The sequence below is a fragment of the Salmo salar genome, chromosome 11 (assembly GCF_965601325.2).
Source record: "Salmo salar chromosome 11, fSalSal1, whole genome shotgun sequence".
Classification (NCBI taxonomy): domain Eukaryota; kingdom Metazoa; phylum Chordata; class Actinopteri; order Salmoniformes; family Salmonidae; genus Salmo; species Salmo salar.
Window position 1 is genome coordinate 15,196,896 of NC_138301.1, and position 25,831 is coordinate 15,222,726.

A 25,831-nucleotide genomic window follows, 5' to 3' on the forward strand; every position below is an offset into this window, starting at 1 on the left:
GGATTACACACAAACAATACACACACACACACACACTCTTAACTACAACTACCACCCTAGCGCTATGGAAATCCCACCATTAACTCTCATAATCTGCCATAAACCTTGTGTAATCTTTCCATGACCCAAACAATACCTGAATGCCTCATGGACTCACACACACATGTTCATGACTGGTACACACAAACACACGTGCGCACGCACAATTTGACGCAGGGAGAGGCTGTACTGTAGGTGAGTGGGCTGACCCGGCCCAGGACCCAGACACTCTGCTGACTGCGATAACCCAGTAGTATAATACAGGATGTGAGCCAGGGACAGACTCAGCCGGAGCCTAAGGAAGCTCTTACACGGGGCACTGCGCCAAGGACCAATACTAACATTGTCGGTCCAACGTTCAATTCGTTTCCACACTCACTGGCACATCTTTGACACATCACTTCCACTGTAGACACACACAAGCCGCATCTCGTTTCACCATCACAGCATAAGGCTGGATAACAGAGCTTGAGACATCGTTGCACTTTTTCCTCCGTATCATAGAAACATGCAATGTCCTCTAATCCCATTTGGTCTGTTTTGCAGAGAGAGTGGGTAGGGAGGGGCTCACAGTGAATTATCAAAACAATCAAAAACTGGACTATCGTACACATAAGCAAAACACATAAACAAAGCTATGCTGTATCATCAACAGCAGAGCGAATAATTGCTAGCATCCTGGATAGTTTCTTCATCCTGTGTCCTCTGTGTATGTCTCTGTGGGCCCATGACCTCGCGACCCTTGGTGTCACCCCAGGCATCCAGCATGCGTTATACCAAACTTTGGCCAGGGCAATGGGGAATTTTGTGAAGATGAGAGACAGACAGAACGGACGTTTGGGTTAGGGACTCCATCACTCTTCCTGTCAGACATGGACAAGGAGCAGAGATAAGCTGTTCTTGGCAGAGCAGAGAAAGAGAGAACGGAATGATAAAATTAATTAGAAAATTGTAGACGAAGGAACTGTAAGTCAAGCAGGACCAGATCTCAGCTGACTCCCCTCAGAGAAAGAGAGAGAGAGAGAGAGGGGGCGCTTTAGTAACAGTTCTCACCAGAATATCCAGTAGTCAGAGACACAGGCCGAACAAGCAGAACAGAACCCTTAGCTCCGCCCCCTCACAGCTCCCCTGTGATAGGTCAGGGGGCCAGGGAGCGTCCCTGAGAACAGACCTGCTTAAAGCAGCCCCTGGCTGGCTGCCCTCCAGAGTCTTTCTACAGGCTGTGGGAAACAGCTTAGCACTCCAGACCAGTCTAATCATTTCATCAGGCCTAAAGAACAGCAGCTCCCTCTGACCTTTCGTGTTCTGCGTTTAAAGCACTGCGGGACAATGGCAACACACCAGGAGGGCCTTTCCAGGCCTCCTCACCCCCTGGAGGAGGAATCTGTATTGCCTCCCAACTCCTCTTCATCTCCACTTCAGGAGCTCCCTGACTCCGCTGAAGCCCTGAGGGTGTGAGAGGGGTGACCAACACTCTCCCTGACTCACTCCCCTCCACAGCTAAGTTCAAATCTCCCTCCCAAACAACCAGCACATATCAAAACAGTCCCCTGTAAGAGCAGAGCCCCCACACTGCGAGTCTGCTTCGCTCTCTTTCCACACAGACCAAAGAGGACAGACTGGACTAGAGCATGAAGGGCAGGAAGACTGTAATTAGCCCTCTGCAATGATGACTAAGGACTGGTATGCAGAGCTTAGAAAGGACAAGAGCGACAAGAGAACAAGACAGGCCTACTGCTGTATTTGGTTCATCCGTAAGAACAAAAAAAAAAAACGGTGACAAAAATCTGTCACAAAAAAGGAGCAAATTCATATTATGACAAATGCTGTGTCACAACTGGAAACAAAGGTTCCCAGAAAGACGTCAGAAAGACGTGAGAGGCAGAGTGTACCCAGCCACTACATCTGCATCATAAAATAAAGCCACGGTTGCTATGTCAACACACCCAGAGGAATAGCTACATAGATGTGAGCCCACACTAAGGGCTTTAAAAGGAGCAGGAGGGAGGAAGGAGGGGAGGTGAACGGAGAGAAGGGTGGATAAGAAAGGGAAACAGAGGGGAAGAACGATAGGGTGAAAATAGCAGGAATGGAGACCAAGATGATGGAGTGTTGGTTGACATAAAAAAAAGAAGGGGGAGCAGAGAAAAACAGACAGCCATTTAGGAGATCAAGCAGCTATAAATACTGTCCTTAGGGACAGAGAAGAGAGAGGGACGGAGACAGCGCTATAGAAGGACATATGGGTACCGCCTTTTACACACTGTCTAAACACTTTCATACTGTACCTACCAACTAATCCCTTCACTCCCCAAAATACAGCCCCCTTACAGAAACCATTTCCTCTCCCTGTGGCCACCTAAGAGAAACACCTGATGCCATCGCTCAGACTGTTTATAGTGTATTCAGACGTTTATGGACAGTGCTCTGTGCTGGTGTGGTCTGGTCCCCCTTCCCTTTCCCAGGGGCCTCAGGGACTGGCTGGGCTGAAGGATGATAGGCACAACTGGCCTTCGTCTCTAAATCTCCCTTTATGGGCAGAGAGGAGCGCCTCCGAACCAACACCCAGCCTCTGTGTGTAAAACATGGAGTAGAGAAATATGAGAGGGTGTAAACAGTGTATCTGTGTTACAGGCGTGGTTTATTGTCGAAGGAACAGGAAGTAAGGAGTGGGGAAGAAAGACAGAGGGAGAAAGGAGCGGAGTGAGTGTGACAGGCAGGCAGACAGACAGACAGACAGACAGACAGACAGACAGACAGACAGACAGACAGACAGACAGACAGACAGACAGACAGACAGACAGACAGACAGACAGACAGACAGACAGACAGACAGACAGACAGACAGACAGACAGACAGACAGACAGACAGACAGACAGACAGACAGACAGACAGACAGAATGCAGGCAACCAGAGAGAGCAGGGTTAATGAAATGAGTGATGATAGCACCAGCTGAGCCAGCAGTAGCAGCAGCAGTAGGGAGATCACGCCTGATTACTAACACTTAATACCCTGGATTACCCTGGTCCTGGCCTGGCCTGTCTGATCCTTCACACACACACACACACACTCTCTACCCCTTACTTCCACCCCCTGTCCAGCCAGCCACCACCATAACCTACTATCCATACACTGTCCTCACCCCCACCCCCTACCTCCACCCCCTGTCCAGCCAGCCACCATAGCCCACATAGGCTGGGAAGCTGCCGCTTGGCTGGCCTAGTCTGGTCTGGACTAGGCAGGGCTGGGCTGGAGATGGGACACTGGCCCACAGCACAGGCATAACTGAACACTTTATATTCCACTGATCAAGCTGATCTGGATTTAGGACAGATCGATAATGTCCATGCCTCACAAACACAATAGACAGTCTCTCTCTGCAATGACCACGTGACATCATTGGCTTGATCCGAAATACAATCCAAGTTTATTTTTCTTAGGATTGTGTTTATTGGCATTATTCAGCATTTGTTGACAGAAAACAACAATTAAATGATCTGGAACCTAAAAACAAGTGGTTGTCAATGAGGTTTAAAGAGGTCAAGATTGATAATAAACATGGCCTTAGTATCTTTGTGGCCTTTGACCCTTTCAGCCCTGTATTAACTGTGGATCTGAGAGGAGCTAACAACACCAACCATACAAAACCTGACGGGGTAACAACCTGCATCAACCAGGCCCAGCGGTGATCACAACTAATCATCCCTGGCCTAAAGGCGGCTCAACCTGGGTCACTTAGTCAGGGACAAGGGGCTGTGCTTTATAACACACACTGTCACACGGGGAGACAGCTGAAAACACACAGACCAGAACACAAAGCCTACTAGCTCACAGCAAGCAAAACAACCTCGCTCTATCCCTCTCTAACTCACCTCACACACACCTACTCTTCCTTTCTCTCTCGGTCTTCTCTTACTCCTCCTTCTAAGTAGGCCATCTCCACCTTCCTGAGATTGCCTTTTGTTTTGGAGAGAGTGGTACAAAAACAACATTATTGGCTTTAATTAAGCCACAGTCACAATGGTCATCTCTCCCTCCCTACCTCCCTCCCTCCCTCCCTCCCTCCCTCCGGCCACTCTGTGAGGACACTTCCTGGTGTCACAGTCCTCCTTTGTCCTTCAGGCGGCCAGCACAAGGCCAGCTATATGTAAGTGGGAAGCAGAGAACACTGAGCCTCCACGCCAAGTCTCCTCTTAATGAGAGAAGAGACGGCTGCTGGGAGAGAGAGAGAGGGAGAGGGAGGGAGAGAGGCAGAGAGCTGTTTGGGACATGCCACACATCCTCCTCCCACATCTCCCCTCACCAGCCCCCAGGCTTAGCCCCAGTCTGCCTTTCTCTTTCTTAGGCAATGGACAATCAGTAAAGGCACTAAACCAAAGCCAATGACTACAAGAGGGTGCTATAAGCAGGTTGTACACACTGAGGTTGGAGCCTTGCAGGTTACTATCCATAAACACCCAGTAATCAAGAACCCTGTATTCAGACCGACCATCCACAATCCCTATCTCATATTGCTTTAGAATTCTACATTTCACCACGGCCGACCCATAGATTCTAAAATACTGGATGTCATCTTTCAAATTACTCCTCTCACTTGGCAACACAGCTATTTTTCTGCCATCACTCTCTCGCTCTGTTGCTTGGCAACTGGGCCTGCGATCCACCTCTTCTCTGGTTGGTTGATTGAAAGCAGAGAGAGAGAGAGAGAGAGAGAGAGAGAGCGAGAGAGAGAGAGAAACTCCCATATCTATTAGGTGAAATAACAGTGTGCCATCACAGCAGCAAGATTTGTGACCTGTTACCACAAGAAAAGGGCAACCTGTGAAGAACAAACACCATTGTAAATACAACCAATATTTATGTTTATTTATTTTCCCTTTTGTACTTTAACCATTTGCACATCGTTACAACACTGAATATATACATAATGTGACATTTGAAATGTCTTTATTATTTTTTATTGTTTATTTCACTTTTGTATATTATCTACTTCACTTGCTTTGGCATATGTTTCCCATGCCAATAAAGCCCCTTGAATTGAATTGAATCGAGCGAGAAGAGACAGTAATCCACCAGATCTGTCACTTGGTAAAGGATTGGCATGTTTCAGTTGCCATTGACAAGTCCTTGCCCCGCCGCCCCCCATCCGACAGGGATTAATGTATTACAACAAGCATGCTGACCATATTGTGCTATCAAAATCGTTAGATAGAGAGGGAGGGAAACAGACAGTGAAGTAGATGAAGAGAGAGAAAGATGGGGAAAGAGACAGACAGAGAGATGGAGGGGTTGGTCAGAGAGAGAGAGAGAGAGAGAGAGAGAGAGAGAGAGAGAGAGAGAGAGAGAGAGAGAGAGAGATCCCACTGCTGCAACCACAATGCATGCTTGGCTTCCTTCCTGTCTCTATTATGTTTCTATGAGGAGCGTTGTCGGTTGAAATCCCACCAACCTCTGCAGACTGTTCCTCCATGGAGAAAGACCACTAAAACACACACAGTAAAGCCGGGTGTAGACTACACAACTTTTTTTACCTTGCTAAGCCTTAAACGACCGTCTTTCCTGTAGCTTTTTCCTGTCTTACCAACGTAGTGGTGAGCACGCTAAACCATCTGGCACAGACGGGGTCACACACTACAAGAGTCTTCACCATGCTGTCTCACGAAAACAACGATGTGATGTGATTAGATTGTTAAAAGTAGCTAGATCGATCTGTGGCTCAAACGCAGCCTCATAGCAGACATTCACGGTTGCCATACGGAGTTGAAATATCTAGCAAATACATTTTGAATTGAAACATAATATCAGGATCGGTGACCCTAAGACTGCGTCTCTGACCCGCTCACATTAAACGAGTGTCTTGCTCCCCGAGTAGGCAACGACATTGGGGATTTTGTCTCCAATATGAAAAAAACTTGTCTCGGACAGCTAAATCAGGGCCAAAAATTGTGTAGTGTACACCCATCTTAAAACACACGCACACGTTGTTCTCCCCCCACATTTAACACCCATCAGCACCCTTCACGGAAGCTACACCCTAACAAAAGCCAGGGACCACAGAGTCAATCAACCTATGGGGACAGGACAGTGGTCTTTCCTTAGAATCCTGTGATTCTTGCTAATTCCTTTACTGCCCTCTGCCATTTCCAGAGACTGGGGGGGGGGGGGGGGGGGGGTGCTGACGGTATGGAGGGGCAGCTAGCCCCCCAGGCAAGGCAACACCCACCCATGGCAGACAGACACAAGGCATTATGGGATTATGTGTTAGATCAAGGGCATGTCTGGTCTGACCCACGTGGAGTCAAAGGTCATCATGAGGTCATCATGACCTCTAAAGAATATCCACATCCTCTCCTCAACATGGCACTCACTATCCTCTGATAAGTTGCTAACCAGTGGCGGCTGCTGAGGGGAGGACGGCTCATAATAATAATGGCTGGAATGGAGTAAAAAGGCATTATGGAAACCATGTATTTGATACCGTTCCACCGATTAGAGTGCAAAGTATAGCTACAATGTGTCCAAAAAGAGTCAAATAACGAGCTGAAAGAAATGTGTTTTTGCATTGACAGCCATACTATACAGGGCACTAATACACTACCAATCTACGACAAAGGCTTATTTCGTCTGTATGAGAGAGCGGTCTCACCCACAGTGTACAATGTTGTTTCTTCTTTACCCGGGCGCTGTGACAATAAACCCTGGTGGGTCCGTGACAAGGTTGTGTTTAGTCTCCGTCTTAATTGTGCTGTGATAATAGGGTGAGCTGTCCAGGGCGATGCGTCAGACTGCTGATCCCAGCATCGACTCCCTCTCACAAGGGAGCAGGTGTTCCCTAGAGGGGGGTGCCACGGAGGAGCTGAGTCAGGACAACTGTGATCATGCCAGCGGTATTAACTGGTCTTAGTGTAGCCCACATGAAGAACAAACATCCACCCAGCACTCCACTGGCTAATGAGGGAGTGTTGAAGGAACAGGCCACCAGGGCTCTAACATGGCCTGATGACACACACACACACACACACACACACACACTCCATGCCATGTCCTGGTCAACACACACACAGGCTAACAACCTCCAGGGTCCCCTCTTGAACTTGACTCCAGCCAACAGAATGTTCTGTTCTTGTTCTCTCTCTCTCGCTCTTTCGCTCCAGAAACAATTTCACAACATCCTTCTCTGTCTTGATCTGAGCCAGCAACAGCAGCAGACAAATGCCTTCTCCCTTCAAAATCAAATTACACAGACCCAGTCTGTGCCTTTTGTAATCATCCCTTTCTTTGCCAATGAATGTGTTCTTCATTTTCACGTCAGTCTAAGTGTACTCCAGTCATAAAGTCGCTACTGAAAGATATAATGGTGTCTATCTACACCGGGTATCAGCTTTGGGCATTGAAATGTTAAGGGGGTAGAGATGTCTAACTGCTAAAGCAGACAGAAACACACCCCGTTCCGGTTTTATTTTTATGTGATGTCTTTGACTAGATGCTCACGAGTTGAGAGACTGTCCAATGTCAGCCTGTATTTAGCGCTGAAGACAATATTAATATGGAAAGAGACAAATAAAAACAAATTCAATTCTTTAGAGGTCACACACACACACACACCGTTTTGCTCCTCATTCCCTCCATTAGGCTCCACGCTACCATTTGCAGCCATGTATTTTCTGCATTCTAGAGGGAGTCATTTTGCCCCCTAGCGTATGAATCAGATTTATGATGTTCATTACAGGCCTTCCTATTCAACTCATGCAAGCAGGCCGTAAAACACCCAGATGAAGTCGTGTACGAGCTCATCTTGTGCAGAGCACATCTGAGTGGACTCTTTATGACCAGGCTACTTTGTGGGTAGCGAGGCTTTTGGGATAGCCCCAGGTTTTAATGCTTCTACTCTGGGGGCCAAGAATGGAGAGAGAAAGAGAGCCAGACAGACAGAGAGAGCGAGAGAGAGAGAGACAGACAAATACACTGACCCAAAATTAAGGAACGCTTTGACTATCTACAGACTCAGTGAGCATAGCCTTGCTATTGAGAGAGGCCGCAGTAGGCAGACCTGGCTCTCAAGAGAAGAGAGGCTATGTGCACACTGCCCACAAAATGAGGTGGAAACTGACATGCACTTCCTAACCTCCTGCCAAATGTATGACCATATTAGAGACACATATTTCCCTCAGATTACACAGACCCACAAAGAGTTAGAAAACAAATCACATTTTGATAAACTCCCATATCTGTGAAATACCACAGTGCGCAATCACAGCAGCAAGATTTGTGACCTGTTGCCACAAGAAAAGGGTAGCCAGTGAGGAACGAACACCATTGTAAATACAACCCATATTTATTTATTTTCCCTTCTGTACTTTAACTATTTGCATGTTGTTACAACACTGTATATAGCCGTAATATGACATTTGAAATGTCTCTATTCATTTGGAACTTTTGTGAGTGTTATGTTTACTGTTACATTTTTATTATCTATTTCAATTGCTTTGGCAATGTACGTTTCCCATGCCAATATAGCCCTTTGAATTGTGAGTGTGAGAGAGTGAGAGAGTGAGAGAGTGAGAGAGAGAGAGAGAGAGAACAGAATATGAGCCAAAAAAGCTTTTGTCATTTGTATTCTCTGAAATGAATTAGCTTTTTATCCGACAGAAAAAGGCTATCAGCTTCGAAAAGGGCCATACACACTGGTTCCAATGGCAGTGGTGGCCATCGATAATTCAGCCATTCAGTGGTCATGTCTCTCACCCTGCTACTTATTATAGCTCTCAATAAGTATCATTCCACGAGAGGGTTTGGCAAATGATATTTGTTCAGGAAAAGAAAGAGACTGTGCAGTCAAAATAATGAGTAACCCGTGTGTGTGTGAGGGAAAGAGAAAAGAACAGTGAATGTGTAACGGGAAAGCAGCTGGGTGGAGGAAGATGAGGAGTAAAAGGCTGCTCAATGAGAGGCAGAGGACAGATTATTAGAGACAGGAAGCATGCCCCCCCTTTACCCTACCCCAAACCACCAACCCCGGACCACAGCGGCCCCCCACCAGCAAGATGAAAGCCTGGTTTGTGTTGGTGTGTGTTTGTTTTGCTCCAGGGAAAGTGTGAGGTAGTGAGGGCAGAGGGGCACATCTCAAAAACACACACAAACTCCTCTCCTCAACTTTGCCCCTTGTCAGGGAGTTGACACACGGTTTCATTCACTCACAGTTCCCTCTCTCGCCTCATATCTCCGCTCTCTACTCTCAACATGCAGACATGCACCCCTCTGTCTCATTCCCTCTTTCACTCCTCCCCGCTCCATATCTCCCTCCCTCTCGGTCCTGTCATCGGTTCAGTCTAGCCTGTTTGATCCTGCAGTCTGTTAGCTGACAGTCAGTCTCCTCAGAGAAGAAGCCTACATAGGGCCTGTTAGCCCCTGCTCGCTCCAGCGCCAATTGGAGCGAGCAGGGGCTAACACAACTCTACAGAACACCTGTATGCATTCCAGCTGGATCTGAGCAGTTCCACACACACACACACACACACACACACACACACGATTCTACAGAACATCTAGATGTGTTACAGCTGGACCTGTGGGGATCCTAATCAGGTTTAGCAAAGCATCTGCCTCTACGCCACCAGCATGGCTATGGAGCAGGGAACTGGCCTCAGCAGCTCCACATGGACCCGAGGCTTGTTCTTTCCTTTGTTCTAGAACATAAAACCGCAGAACATCACCACTCCTTCAGAGAAGAGGCTGGTGTTCTGTAGCACGGAACTCAAACCAACTATTTCTATGTTCTGTACTGTATGTCTGAGAACAGAGCACGGGAGAGAGAGAGCGTCTTCGCCCTGTGGGGCTGAGACAGACAGAGCCTGTTACTGTAATGGCTCTCACACACACAGACACACACACACACACATACATACACACACACACATTCTAAATGGCCAGAAGTGACAATTACTTAAGAGAGACACCATTGATGAAGAAGGCCTATTAGAACACACGAAGCAGTCAGAGGGATAATTGTGCATTCGTATAGAGTCACTGCATTGAGAACGGTTAGTCTACTGTATGTTGTGGTAACCACACATCTCCTCCATCACCGGGAGAACGCGCAGTTCTCACGCAGCGTGTTGGACCGCGCGGCAGATAAACATACTGTACAGATGTGCCTGTCTGCTGATGCTGCGCACGTGTGTGTGTGTGTGTGGTCATGGATGAGCCATGTGGAGCCCACAGGTCTGTGACCTGCATTCGATGGGGCAGCAGTGCCCCCACGGTCCCCGCCACAAATCTCCAATAACCACAGCTAGCATCTGCCACAGTCACGGCCACAACTGACCAGCCATGCAGACATGACCACAAAGGAATAACGGACACACACACTCACTGGAGAGTTCTAAACTCTATACATTAGTGCTGAATCCTCACACTCTTCTACTACAACAAAAAAAGGACATTATCTTCCATCTCCTTCCTCTCCCGTCTCTCACATAATACCTTGTTCCATCTTGTTGTGTCCTTGAAGAACCTCCCATCTCTCTCTCTCTCCTTTCCTACAGCTCCTCTCCTACACTATAGTGTACTTCCTCCCTCTGTCCCCGGCTGTGTGTGTCTGTGTGTGTGTCCTGCCCCTGTGGGCCCCTGTGGTCTCTGGAGGATGTAGGATCATTAGGATGTGCCCCTCACTGCTTTTACAGGCCAGACAGGAAGCACCCAACCCTGTCAGCTCATTAAAAATGCCAAAGCCTGGTGGGGTCACACACACACACACAAATGCACACGCAGGGGGCCAAAACACACATGCACACACTGTACACACATACAGTACAAGAGCCACACCCAATAAGGCCCAGTATTCCGTATTCCAAGGCTGAGTGTTTCCCCTAGTAAGTCTTCTGAAAGGAGCTCAGCACAGTCTCCAAACACTGCCCCGAGCCCCCAGCCAAAAAGAACCCTGCTGCCCAGACTCTTGCCACATCTTCTCTCTCTTGTATCATAAACCAAGCCTTTGTTCTCCGCTCCTCACATTATCCGGTGGGATGATGCTCCATTCATCTCCGTCTCTGCTCCCTAAACACAGCTAATTCGGGGATGAAAACTCTTCAAAGTTCATAGAGAATGTAACGTTAGGCACGGTATCAAACTCAACTTTTTTTTTATCAGTAAATAAATGGATTAAAGCTGATAACATCTTATCAAGTGACTGTTAATAAAATGGCATCCCTACTGGCACGGAATATCACTTAAGAGGATCTGTTCCCTTAACTCATATCCAAGTATACCGGATGTTATTCTCTCACATAAAGGAACGAACACACACACACACACACACACACACACACACTTCTGTGGATTCTTTAACTAGATGCACGACAATCTGTCCACACAACAACAGAAGGAGTGATCCCCTAATCACAAATCTGTATCTCTATCCTCTGGAAAGGCTGCCCTCCAAAGATGAACCCAAATCATCTGGGATACCCTCATCCCCACACTCACAGACACATGCAAAACGTACATTACTCTACACACACACATACCAGCTCCCGTATCCTCAGAGCGAGCTCGCTCACACACACACACACATCTGGAAGCTCACGTACCTCTGGTGTTGGTGGCCATGTCCGCCACCTTCTGAAAGGCATCCAGGAAGGCCACTGCTGCCAGCACTGTGGTCCTGAGAGCAGAGCAGAGCGGGACAGAGCAGACAGGACAGACACATGATTGGCACCAGTTCACAACCACAGCCATTTTCAACATAAACAGACATAGTCAGCAGATCTGGCGCCTCAGAACAGACAGCGGGGGATTACATTGTTGTCAATGGCACTGGCTGGGATACTCATTGATGGGCACTGCTCTAGTACACACAGGACGATGGCTGGGGCTTACCGGAGCTGGGAGTGCAGTTTGGTGGCCTTGGCACTGAAGTCCTCCCACACGGGGTATGAACACTGGGAATAAATAAATAAATAAATAAATAAATAAATAAATAAAATAGGACACGTTAGAATCTATATTTTAGGACATTATGCAATACAACTAGTGCATTGTCTGTACAAATATCTGACAGGTCTGACCTTTGTGTTTTCACTCACAACACCAGTCAACATTACATGCTATCTAGAACCTAAAAGGGTTCTTCAGCTGTCCCCATAGGAGAACCCTTTGAAGAACCCGTTTTGGTTAAAAAGGTCTACCTCGAACCAAAATGGGTTCTAGCTAGAACCAAAAAGAGTTCTTCTATGAGGACAGCCGAAAAACCCCTTTGGTACCCTTTTTTCAAAGAGCGTAATATAAAATGAGCACTTCACGTGTAGCATTGCACCTCCCACGAGGAGCAGAATATTCTGGGTAAAATAATGTTACGGTGAACAGGCAGGAAGACAAAAATGTCTGCCATGTTCCCTGGTCTGAGTCATCACTGTCTGTGATTGGGTAACGCATCCTCTGTTTCCATCAGCCCCCGGCACCGGCAGATATCAAAGGAAGCAATGAATGGCAACACAAATCAAACACTATATTTGTACCCCAAAATGACCTTGTGAAGTTCTCTTCTTTCCCCCCCCCCCTATATAGGTGTCCTTTCTCTTTGTTCACACCCATTATCACAAGCAAATGATCCACAAGGTAAATAGTAGTAAATGTAGTGGAGGCCGCTGAGGGGAGGACGGCTCATAATAATGGCTGGAACAGAGCTAATGGAATGGAAACCATGTGTTTGATGTATTTGATACCATTCCACCTATTCCGCTCCAGCCATTACCACGAGCCCGTCCTCCACAACGGTGCCACCAACCTCCTGTGAGTACATGGTGTTACAAGTTGACTTGAACATCTCTTCTACCTGCAGGGCAGAGTGTGTGTCCAGCACTCCATACCTCTCTCTGCCTTTGTTATCAGACGCTACGCCCTTGAGAGCAGCAGATCATACGGCTGTGTGCCCAAGGCTGAATTAAGCCTCACTCCACAGCACAGCTGGGGGTTAGAGATCTCCAGAAGCAAGTACCCCCCGAGTCCCCCCGCCATCTCCAAACTCCCAGCATGCAGGGAGAGAGAGGGGGAGAGGGGATAAGAACCGAGGAGATCGTGGGAGGAAAAGACAAGACAGACCAGAGAAAAAGGGAAAGGGGGATATGGTGGAAAGGGAAAGAGAATGGGAGGCAGGAAAGAGAGAGGATGAAGAGGAGCGTTTAAGGGACAGGACCCAACTGAAGGAGCAGGGATGTCACGGGGGCTACAGTGGGCGACAGAGGGCGTCTCGCCCTTTGATCTGACGTCTTATTCCTGGTGTTTGATGTCAGTTAATTTGGTCTGAAATCAGAGCAGCATTTCCCTGCGGTCCTCATTTCTGTGTTTGAAGTGCTCTAATCTTGCAATTTTGCAAGCCTGACGTCGATCAGGAGAGGCCTTGTGGATGGGAGATAAGGAGCGGGCGACGCCTCCTCTCCATTACAACCACACCGGCCCATCCCTCATTACCATATTAGGGTATTTTAATCCAATAGAGGGGATCCTGGCGGTGCCCGATTGGGTAACGATTGTTTATTAGGTTCATTGTAGGCCTGGGGATATTTTATTTCCCATCCTCCTCAATGAATCGCTCACTCACTCCTACTCGACTTGCAACATGACCCACAAACAATGAGATAAGTACCTCTCTCAATCCATCCATCCGCCTGGATTGTTCCCAGGTAAAGACAGCAGGCTATTTTCCCTTTAGCTTAACCAAGTGGAACAACAGAGCCATTAAAAGGTGTATTACAGTCAGAGAAAATAAAACCCAGAGGCAGAATGATAATGCAGAGTAAAGACAACAAAAAGAAAAGGCATAGCATTTTTTTTTTCTTCTAGGCAAGTCAGTTAAGAACAAATTCTTATTTACAATGATGGCCTACACTTGCCAAACCCTCACCTAACACGGGCGACGCTGGGCAAATTGTGCACCGCCATATTGGACTCGCGATCACGGCTGGTTGTGATACAACCCGGGTCTGTAGTGACACCTCTAGCACTGCGATGCAGTGCCTTAGACCGCTGTGCCACTCAGGATCCACATTGCATGACATTACAGCATTACAGCATTGACATTGCATTGACAATGGATTGCTGTTTGGTCCCTGGAGGTCAAGGCGTACAAACAGTAGCATGACCTGTAGCTCAGTTGGTAGAGCATTGTGTTTGCAACGCCAGGGTTGTGGGTTCGATTCCCACGGGGGGCCAGCACAGAAGAAAAAAAATGTATGAAATGTATGCATTCACTACTGTAAGTCGCTCTGGATAAGAGTGTCTGCTAAATGACTAACTAAATGACATAACTGGCTGCCATAGTGCAGGTCAATCAATCAATCAAATTTATTTATAAAGCCCTTCTTACATAATCTGATGTCACAAAGTGCTGTACAGAAACCCAGCCTAAAACCCCAAACAGCAAGCAATGCAGGTGTAGAAGCACGGTGGCTAGGAAAAACTCCCTAGAAAGGCCAGAACCTCAGAAGAAACCTATAGAGGAACCAGGCTATGAGGGGTGGCCAGTCCTCTTCTGGCTGTGCCGGGTGCAGATTATAACAGAACATGGCAAAGATGTTCAAATGTTCATAGATGACCAGCAGGGTCAAATAATAATCTGGAGCTGGAGGTCTGGAGCGGTGTTCTCCTCAAAGGCCACTCAGCTACTGATAACATGCTATTGTATCACCACTTCCTCTTCTGCACATAAAGACATCCTCACAGTAGTGACAGCACACCGAAAACTCCATAGTAACACATCTCATGCCTGACTACCCCTAGACATGCAGCGCATCATCTTTCCCTTCTACCATCTCTCGCTAACCCCTCAAAAGGTTAAAGGTTATCGGTTACATGATGGGCTAGCTAGACTCTGTGGAACTCTCCAGGGAGTTTACAGTCCATTGGCCTATATCTGTGCTCAGCGGACTAGAATTCTGTTCTGTTGTTTCGCGAACCAAACATGTTTACTCGATTGAATGAAAAGCTCACAGCTTCATCACTTTGTTCCTTTGTTCTCTGGAGGATGACATGAACCACAGATTCAAGAGTGGATTAGCCCAATTTCAGCTCTTTAAAATCGGGCCAATTCAGACTTTTAAAGAGATATTAAACATCCACGCAATAGAGGCTAATTTCACGGTTCTTTAAGCTAAAATTATAGCTCCCATTTTGGATGTGCTGCAAAGGATACTGTATACATTCCCTCTATAGCAACTGTATGAGACAAGGAACCAATGGTGGGCCTCTAGCTTATTAAGAAGCCCCTTTACAGGCTGTCGGAACAAGGACAGGGCACAGACAGGCAAGGACAAAGGGTTAATAGATGCATACGCCTAAGCTTAATTAAGTAATTGGAAGCAGAGCTACACGTACAAACGTGAGTACCCACAAAGTCTACTACATCGCGTTGCATAATCTCCAGATCAGGGGAGCTCCTGCTACTTAGATCCAGGAAAGTAGACTCCTCCAAGGGCTTTACTGTATCAGTAGACCAAATGTGTTCAGCTGGAGTGCTGGACGCAGGCAATGCGCATGACAAGTTTGATTGAACGGAAATGTTCACTAAGTCACAGGAGGTTGGTGGCACCTTAACTGGGGAGGACGGGCTCGTGGTAACGGCTGGAGCGGAATCAGTGGAATGGTATCAAACAAATCAAACACGTGGGTCCCATGTGTTTGATTCCATTCCATTAGCTCCTTTCCAGACATTATTATGAGTCGTCCTCCCCTCAGTAGCCTCCACTGCACCAAGTGTTATGTCTAGTTTCAGGACAAAATATAAAGTCTCCACTACTGATATGAACAGCAAACACTGGATTGGAGAAAGTTCTCAGTAACTTTAACATTACCTGAGGATAGATGCTGTGACGAATCTCAAAGTGCCTGTGAGCTGTTCTTATGTGACTCATGTTAGACATGAGAAATTGTTTACCTTCTGTAAGTTTAAGAAACATTACCTTGTGCCATGTTATTCTGTTACCAAAACCCCATTTATGTTGAAGATATTTTCTAATTTCTCTCCCTCAGGAGGAGGAGGATAATTCAGTTTAAGTAAAGGTAGACATACAAATTAGTTAGTGTGTTCAGCTCATAACTGTGTTTTTCCCCCCTCTTTCTGTCGTCTGGTTGTCAAAGCAAAACTGTGAAAACAGTCTGGACAACCCCTCCCTCTCATTTTCACTGTCTCGCTCTCTCTCTTTTCTCTCTTTTCCAGCTAATGTCACCTCTCCCAGCTCTTACTGACACCTACCATGACACCTACTACCACCTGCCCTCTTTCCAGTTACTGTAACAAGCATCCTCACCCACTGAACACTGACTGACACCGGACATCCATGGACGTTGAAAACTAGTTGAACTTTAGACAGTCCGCCCTGGCCGGACCAAATCTGAACCAGTCATAAATGTCTATGTTTCACAAGTTTGGAGAGTACAGTGGCAGCAGAACAGTACAGTACATAAAAGTACAGTACAGTAGAGTTCAGTATAGTAGAGCACACTAAGGTAGAGTACAGTATAATGTACTCTATTGTACTGTATTGTACTGAACATATCCACTTTACTGTACAGAACTCTACTGTAGTGTGATGTCCAAAATTGTGGAACATAGACGTCTATGATTGGTTCAGATTTGGTCTGGTCCGGACCAACCAAATGTGGTCTTGTTTGGGGGCGGAGCTCATTACAATAATAGCTAGTGTGTAGAATAATATCCAAATTTGCGAAAGAAGGATATTGCATATTTCTACCTTTCCATACCTATTCAGGATACATCACCATGAAGCGAATGCTATTCATATCCATAATTATGCATTTGTGTTTAGTACACATCGGGGACCCATGATGTAATTGCGCTAAGATAATTATGTTACTGGATGCAAATCCACTTCACCTACTGTAGTTCAATAACTAAGGGGGTCATGTCATAGCTGACTGTAGTTCAATAACTGTCATGTCATAGCTGACACCTCATTCTTTCAGCTGCCATCTTTGAATCTTAATCTTTGAAAATGTAAAATGTCCAAAGCAAACTTTTTAATTTTTTATTATCTCATTATCAAATCACTTCTGGATAACAATTAAGTACCTTACTGTGATTGTTTTCAATAAAAATTGTCAAAAAGAAACAAAAATTGCTTCTTAGCAAAGACCAATTTCTCAAGAAAGAATTTAGCTAGGACTGTCTGGGAGTGGGGAGGGTAAAAATGAAAACTAGCTGTTATTGGCAGAGGTTCTGAACAATATTTCTTATTGGTCAATTAACAAATGTGCCACCTGGTGATGTCACCAGGTAGGCCATAACTCCATCCCACCAAAACAGAACATTACAGGTGTTTTTTTCAAACAGCTCTTACATTAATAGGGCATTATCATAATTTTCACAATATTATTGAAACCTCATAGTGTGGAATTATATGTTTTATATACCGTGGTTGCATAAAAAACTAAGGGTAAACTTTGCTTCTGCACAGTTCTACCAGTAAATATGTTTTTGTGAAATGTTCTGTGTACATTGTTCAAAGTAGTCCTTGTGCATAGAGTTGTGTGGTCTGTTAAACTTTGATATCGGTGTTTTTTGTTTGGCATACATTTTAAAGTCCAGTGTGCGCTCTGAACGCTCCGAGAGCAAAACGCTCTGAATTTACAAATGGACAATCTGACAAAACTCTGAGTTTAAGGACGGGGCTATAGCTTAAGAGGGTGTGAACGATGCTGAATGAGTGTAGACAAAGAAGAGCTCTCCAGTAGGTGTACCAAATTATTCAAAGGCCATTTTCTCAAAAGTGAGGTTACAAGTTTATCAGAATTCAAAGCAGAATTCCTTTCCCATTGTTCCTCAAATGTAGTGTTTGATATACCATTTTCTAGCTCGGAGTCTACTTTTATCCAATGTAAAAAACACAATTTCAAATTTTGATACATAAGACCGAATCGAGCCGGTCGGTCACAAATAACCTCTGGATCCAGTCTTCTCCATCTCCTGCACTGTGCGTGAATACTACCAACTCTGTCTCCACCGTTGCTGCTCCACACCAACTAAGCAGACTTCTGGGTTCTCTACAGATACACATTATATGAGGATTGATACACAAATATACACCATCGGTTCCTTTTACATCAAGTTGGCAAATCATTGCTCTCAAATGACATTAGGATACAGGCAGCAAGTTGTTGTCAGACGAAACAGAAAGACTGTGTGTTGCATAATTTATGAGGAAGAGGATCTTACTAATCTAAACATAGTAATAAAAACGAAACTATCCAACCCTGCCTTTCTGCCATGGGACAAGGTTAATCAAAGACTCTGTTGATGTCTTTAGAATTTTTAAATATGTGAAAACATTTGCTAAATTTTCCTGAACTTGACTTTACCTTATCTGTTTGTGATGTCTGGGAAGTGTAACACCCAATGCTCTCACTCATTTCTAGTTCCTTTTTGTTTCTTCAGCCATGAAAAAAAACAGGGGGATGAGGATAGAGGGGAGTTAAGGTACCCAGAGAGATGGAGGGATGGCCGGTGGAGGTTGATGCCTATAGGTGTCTGACTGGCTGGGGCCTGGGCTGCTCTATGTGTCTAGGTAGTGTCAAGCCCTTCCAAGAGCTTGATAAAAATAGCAGGTTTGGTTCAATCTCATATCCCCATCCATGCAGTACATCTCACTCACTGGTGTGAATGAATGATGGAGGGGGGAAATAATCTCCCTCTTCACCATTTACCAGAGCAGCCTGAAGCCTTGCAGAAATGAATAATGGAAATCACTTAATATGAGAGGCACAGCTTCTTCCTCCATGTCTGTCTCTCTCTCTCCATCCCTGTCTGTCTCTCAATATATCTGTCTGTCTCTCTCACTGTGTGCCTTTCATTCTGTCTCATATGCTCTCTCAATCTTTCTCACTATCATCTCCCTTATTTGTTCTAGTCATCCATCTTAGCTCTCTAACTCACTGTCTCGCTCTCCATCCCTGGTCCAGTTGTCCCAGGTCTCAACAGTTGTATTTGTGTTGTGGCCGTGGTTGCACCACTCAGCCTAATTGAATGGGAGTCTTCACTGAGGTTCTCTGTGTGACTGACTGCCACCACTCTGAGATACTGTATATAGTGGCATTAAAATACATGGCAGGTCTGTGATTGAAAAGCAGGTAGTATTTTGTAGCACTCTCATTGGTGGGGATGGTCGCCGACGGCTGTCCATCATGCAGAGACAGTGAGGAATGCAGATGTGTCTTGTTGGAGGTCGTGGGTAAGCATCAGCCTCCTTTTTTGCTTGGACCCAAACCAAACATTGTCAGTAAGCCCCATAGTAAAATCTAGGGGTCTAGTGAATGGAAAACCATACTAAATACTTCTGCATGAGAGAACAGTGAACAGTGGATTTTGTTCCTCCAGTAGCCAGATTTCCTTTTACGGTACAAAAATATTGATTTGACACCATTTCTTTCCCCCATTCATAATTATCAATGCGCTGAGTGGTTTTACAGTCAAGAAATGACTGTGATGAGATGAGTTTGACAGGCCCGACAAAGCCTGCACTGAGAACTACTGGCACTGTCCCAATGTGATTTCTCAATCTGAAACCAGTCGATTCATCTCTAACGAGCCTAACGAGAGACAAGAGAACACATGCTCATTTAGAGACCCAGGGCCCTGCATATTGTCATGGCATCAATGGCCCCTACAAAGGGATGATAATTTGGGCGAGCACGGACACATGAGTCACGAGGATGGATGCCCTCTCTGGTCCTCTGCCTCTCAGCCCAAAGGCAGTGTCCGGAAATGGGTCACAAGTGCAGCTGTTAACACGCCCTCTGAGCAATGCTGTGGGATATTGTGCCTGTATGGGGTTGTGTCAATGCTCTAAGTCAAAGGAAGAAACTGTCAAGACTATGCATGTCTTTTGGAAAGCACAAGCTTTGTGGTTCATCCCACAATCATCTGTTCGTTTAAGGAGCCAACCCTTTTTTTCAATTTTCGCCTAAAATGACATACCCATATATAACTACCTGTAGCTCAGGACCTGAAGCAAGGATATGCATATTCTTGATACCATTTGAAAATAAACACTTTCAAGTTTGTAGAAACGTGAAAATAAACACTTTCAAGTTTGTAGAAACGTGAAATTAATGTAGGAGAAAATGACACATTAGATCTGGTAAAAGACAATACAAAAAATAAATAAAACTCATGTTTTTTTCTTTGTACCATCATCTTTGAAATGCAAGAGAAAGGCCATAATGTATTATTCCAGCCCATACGCAATTTATATTTCGGCCACTAGATGACAGCAGTGTACTGTATGTGCAAAGTTTTAGACTGATCCAATGAAAAATGTATCAAGACTGCCCAAAATGTTTTGTATCAAGACTGCCCAAATTTGCCTAATTGGTTTATTAATACATTTTGAAGTTCATAATTGTGCACTCTCCTCAAACAATAGCATGGTATTCTTTCACTGTAATAGTTACTGTAAATTGGACAGTGCAGTTAGATTAACAATAATTTAAGCTTTCTGCCCATATCAGATATGTCTATGTTTTGTTTTTTTTACTTACAACCTCATGCTAATCACATTAGCCTACGTTAGCTCAACCGTCCTGCAGGCGTAATCTACGCTGAGTCCAGCTGGCAAACAGACCACGTCATGGACTTCTCCTGCCTCCTGTCTTCACTCTAGTCCAAGTTACCCCTGACTCCGTGTCGGTCTCTATTGGCACTGCACTGAGCATGTGGTCAGCACACACAGGGCCAGCCTATAGGGAGACAAGCTGACCAAGAATGTGACCCCCTGTGCTTTCAAATCAAATCACCTCCATCCTTGCTCTGTCACATAAAAACCACGTAATAACAAGACATAGCCCTGAGGGATGTAGCCTACACTGCCAGACAGCCCACCCCCCTTCTTGTGTATGTAAGTCACACACACACTCATATATTCCCGTCTGTGTCTCCTTAAAGGGGGATTACACCCCCCCCCCCCCCCCATACATTCTCTCTTACACATTATACCATACGGTGGGGGGGGGGGGCTCTCTCTGGAGATCAGAGGGGGAGACGGGGGTCTCTTTCATGTCATTGTGGTTGTAATGTACATTCCTTTCAGTGAAACATCTGACTCATGTACTGTATGCTAATTTCAGAGGCCCCCAGCCTCGCTCATCATGGGACTGTGCTGTATTGCACTGTACCATACAATTCAGAGGTGGACTGACTACATATAGTCGACTGTCTCTTTAGCGCAGTTGTGTTGCCAGCTATTGTACTGGGCATGTCTACTGCAGTGTGAACAAAGAGAAAGCCTGGTAGACCGAGCCAGTGATTCCAGGAGAGGAGACACATATGAGAAGTGACTGTGCATGCCCTATGGGGGTGTCAATCCCCCTGCAACAAAGGGATAGTGAGGCAGAGAGGGAGGGGGAAAACATCCTCCAGTTGAAACACTTTACTAGGACATGGATCAATTGCATGGATATGTAAAAGTAACCTGTCACACATGACAAGGAATTGCATTCCTCGATGAGTTAAGTCTATAGTGCATCATTCAACATATTTGCATTTCATTGCTCAGTGAAGAGATGTTTTGTCTTCAGCCGTCATGGGGGGCACATATCAGCTGGAGAGGATCATCCTTGTTCAGAGATAGCATGACAGCACTGAATGTACTGTTAACTACTGTGGCAGCATCACTAAAACACTGGTATGTCTAGTGTAAATAACATCTTCAGTATAGCCAGCCATAAAGACACAAATAGCTGAGGCCCTGCTCGCATGTCAATCTCTGTCCAACAACAGGGCATCCTAGGGTCTCCATTCGTGTCTGTGTGTGTGTGTGTTTCCTCTCTTCTGCCACCAACAACATCAGTCCTTTGAGAGGTGGGTCATTAGTGACAACATGAGGTTGTCATGAGGTTGTCTGGGGTTACGTGAGAGCACAGCAGTCAGCCAATGGCATCTCACTCTGCTGCGGGGACACCCACTGAAGACTATTGGGGCGGCAGGTAGCCTAGTGGTTAGAGCATTGGGCCAGTAACCGAAAGGTTGCTGGATGGAATCCCCGAGCTGACAAGGTACAAATCTGTCGTTCTGCCCATGAACAAGGCAGTTAACCCACTGTTACCTGGTAGGCCGTCATTGTAAATAAGAATTTGTTCTTAACTGGCTTGTCTGGTTAAATAAAAGGTTCATTGTTTTTAGATATTTTTTAAAAGACAACTAGAATGGCCAACCTGAGACTGCAAGTAACTTCGGATGCTGCCGAAGTTACTATTTGCCCATATTTTATTATCCTCCATCATGGAGTAAGAGATCAGATGAAGACCATGGGAAATGCGTCTTAGATAATTAATGAGACGAGTGTGTCCAGGAGAGAGAGAGAGAGAGAGAGAGAGAGAGAGAGAGAGAGAGGGCGATGGGGGATGTGGGGGAGAGAAAGAACAAGAGAGATGTAACCATGAGGGGGGGGGGGTGTCACAGGTTCTTAGTTTAGGATGTTGTTAATCCGAGGTTGCAGTCTGACGTGTCCCTGGCTCCTTCAAAACCCTGTGATGTTCACACAGATAGATGGTCCATGCAGAAATAATAACCATGCAGAACACCAGCTTTGCTTCAATCCTATTCACATGAGACTGGGACTCGGATGACATAGAAATCCCTTGATTTCTCACAAAGTGGAAAGAAAGGCACAGATGATGAGATGGAAACAACGGTAGTCATGTTACTGGTCCCAAGTCAGCGCTATGATTTCCTGTTCAAAGAGTAAGACTGTCCACATACTAAGTATGCCAAATAATCTGTTGGTTAGTCACAGTGGGTGTAGCTAGGAGTCTGGCTCGCTGTCTTCTCATCTGGACCGTCGCTGCTCAAATAGCATCTTGATGTGAAGCCAGTAGACTACCCAGAGAAGAAGGCCAGACCATACAGCAGGCTAGGTCTACACCATGGGCCATTCAGACAGACACAGTGGTGTGCACTGCTGGACGCATGATGGCTGTGGAGGTTCTCATGCTTGACTCACACGGTCTCTTTAAAAAAATCAGCTTGGCAGAAAATCAATGGTGCTGCTTTCTACAAGAGGGAGAACATCGGCTATCTTTCTCACACAGCCTATAACAGCTGTTTTTCATCTACAGCACGCAAAGAAAAATCATGGGTCTTGTGAAAATGGCGTGGTTAAATCTGACAGTTTAACATACATTTATTTTGTGTTAATAAAAGCTGAATATATCTACATTTTTTCAGTCATAAATGATCCATATGGTTATAATCCATATCGTGTTTCGAATGCACATGCTTACCCTAACACACACAGATGGATTCATAGCCTACATGATGACTAGGTTTAACTTGATCTATGCAGAGTAAACCAACGCTCTGACACACACAAATCACATGCAATGGTGATCGAGCAATTGGATTCAATTATAGTAGATGTCAAAGCAACATTTCCAAAGCAATGACGCGACAAATGCGCAAGCTTTGCTGGGGAAAGTCACTATCTAGTAGGTGCTGGCTGGGTAGGTAGCCTATCGCCGCACTGTGACAGAATAACGGTCCCATGTCCTCGAGGGTGAAAACAAGCAGATCACAAATGCAGGCAAATCATCCCCTTTTGTAAACAATGGATACATGTTACGAGCAATAATGATGCCCGACCTACCTTCATATCATTGACAATCGCCTGGAATAGTCCACCTAACGCTCCGCACTCCTTCTCCACCGTCTCCATGTTCACTAAATCCAGGGTTCACCAAATACGGACAGGGCACAAAACCCGACCAAATATATTTCCACGGTAGAAATAGCGATGGGGAGCCTTGTTCTTCTCTCCTTCCCTATCTGTGCCCAGCGTGAAAGACAGGATGAGGAAGTTTGTTTAAAAGAGAAAGGATACACAAATACCGTACAATTATTGTCGTCGACTGTCGGCTCGCTCCCCGTGTCCTTGGAACACCAAGCGAGTGATGATGAGAGAAAAGAGAGGTTGCTCCCTCTCCCGTCCCAGCTGCGGGTCTAGAGCCCGAGTTAGGAGGTAAAGCATGCAGAGGGCACCGCGATGGACACTCTCATCTTCGGATAGCAAGGAAAAATCGAGTTGTGTTGATGCGCGTTTATAGCTCGGGAGTGATGTATCAAAATGTGAGACAGTAGGTTGGTGAGTAGGCCTACCAGGGGAGCGCAAGGCTGCCGGTGATTGGAGCAGGGGCAGTGGGCTGCGCTGCGGAGTGAACAGAGCCAGTAATTCGATCTATGGGAATTGAAAGGGGCCGGACAACTCTCTTGTCACATGGAGGTGGTGTTTGGTAGGGAGGGGTTATGCGTGCGGGGGAACGCACGCGCGCACACACACACACACGCACACAGACAGACAGAGACACACTAGCATATCAAATATTTCAGTGCGATAGGGGAGAAACGTCAAATAGATGTATCTACCAGCAAACAATGGCATGGGGACGCATGCCTACCACAATGTCAATGAATGAGGCACAGGGAATGAGCAAACATTATTTCTAATACAGAGGAGGATTGACTGTGTGCATACTGTATGACATGATAATGTTCTCTATCCAAGAATGGATGAGATGATTATAATATAGTTATGCAGTGGTATGAATATTAATTCAGATATTACACTGTAGTCTAATTAATGGCGGTCTAACGACCAGGTTTGTCACGGATAACATAGTTTTGTTTGTTTAGTTTTAATAATCCAAAAAGCTTTTCAAGGCCCCATTGTTCGTTTTTTAAATTGATCCACAACAACTGAGCCATCACAAAGCCTTTCCCCGGCACACAAAGACTTTGTGATGGCTCAGTTGTTGTGGATCAATTCATTAGAGCGTTTCACACAATATGGCTATTACGCAACACTACAGGATCAACAAATATGCTTTCTAATGCGTTTGATTAAAAATATATATAAAAAATACATTTTTAAAAAAACAACTTGGTGATTAGACCGTGATGGGGCGGCAGGTAGCCTAGTGGTTAGAGCATTGTAACCGAAAGGTTGCAAGATTGAGTCCCTGAGCTGACAAGGTACAAATCTGTCGTTCTGCCCCTGAACAAGGTAGTTAACCCACTGTTCCTAGGCCGTCATTGAAAATTAGATTTTGTTCTTAACTGACTTGCCTAGTTCAATAAAGGTTAAATAAAATACAAATTAATTAGACTACAGTGTAATATCTGAATTAATATTCATACCACTGCATAACTATATTATAATCATCTCATCCATTCTTGGATAGAGAACATTATCATGTCATAGAGTATGCACACAGTCAATCCTCCTCTGTATTAGAAATAATGTTTGCTCATTCCCTGTGTCTCATTCATTGACATTGTGGTAAAGGCTTTGTTCTCTAGCCTACCTTTATGATATTTAAAATCAAATACAACAATGCAGTTTCATTTTTTTAAGTAAAACAATTTTGCCAGTAAAAAAATTCAATAATAAACTAAAGTAAAAAAATTAAAGAAGTTACACCATAAAATAACAAGGAGGCTATATACAGGGGGTACCTGTACCAAGTCAATGTGTGGGGGTAATTTAGGTAATATGTACATGTAGGTACTGTAGGGGTAAAGTGACTTTGCATAGATAATAAACAGTGAGTAGCAGCAGTGTAAAAATGGGAACAATGCAAATAGCCATTTGATTAACTGTTTAGCAGTATTATGGCTTGGGGGTAGAAGCTGTTAAAACCTCTCTGGGCTTGGTGGGACGTTTGCGTCCCACCCTAGTCAACAGCCAGTGGAATCGCGTGGCGCGATATTCAAATACCAAAAAAATGCTATA

At 45.4% G+C, this 25,831-nt stretch overlaps 1 protein-coding gene across 4 annotated transcripts in view; it reads right to left on the reverse strand.

Annotated features, from left to right (window-relative positions):
- Positions 1–24,242, reverse strand: part of mtss1lb (MTSS I-BAR domain containing 2b) — an 80,114-nt gene extending 55,872 nt beyond the window's left edge. For 2 of the 4 annotated variants that reach the window (XM_014126579.3, XM_014126575.3), the window contains exons 1-3: positions 23,690–24,241; positions 11,919–11,980; positions 11,630–11,703 (exon numbers count right to left, since the gene is read on the reverse strand). In XM_014126579.3, coding sequence (XP_013982054.1) covers positions 11,630–11,703; positions 11,919–11,980; positions 23,690–23,758 — 205 coding nt within the window. In that variant the 5' untranslated portion in view covers positions 23,759–24,241. Of the gene's footprint in view, positions 1–11,629; positions 11,704–11,918; positions 11,981–23,689 lie in introns of all 4 variants that reach the window. The other 2 variants (XM_014126577.3, XM_082957741.1) reach the window with 2 other exon arrangements.
- Between the last annotated feature and the right edge of the window lie 1,589 nt (positions 24,243–25,831).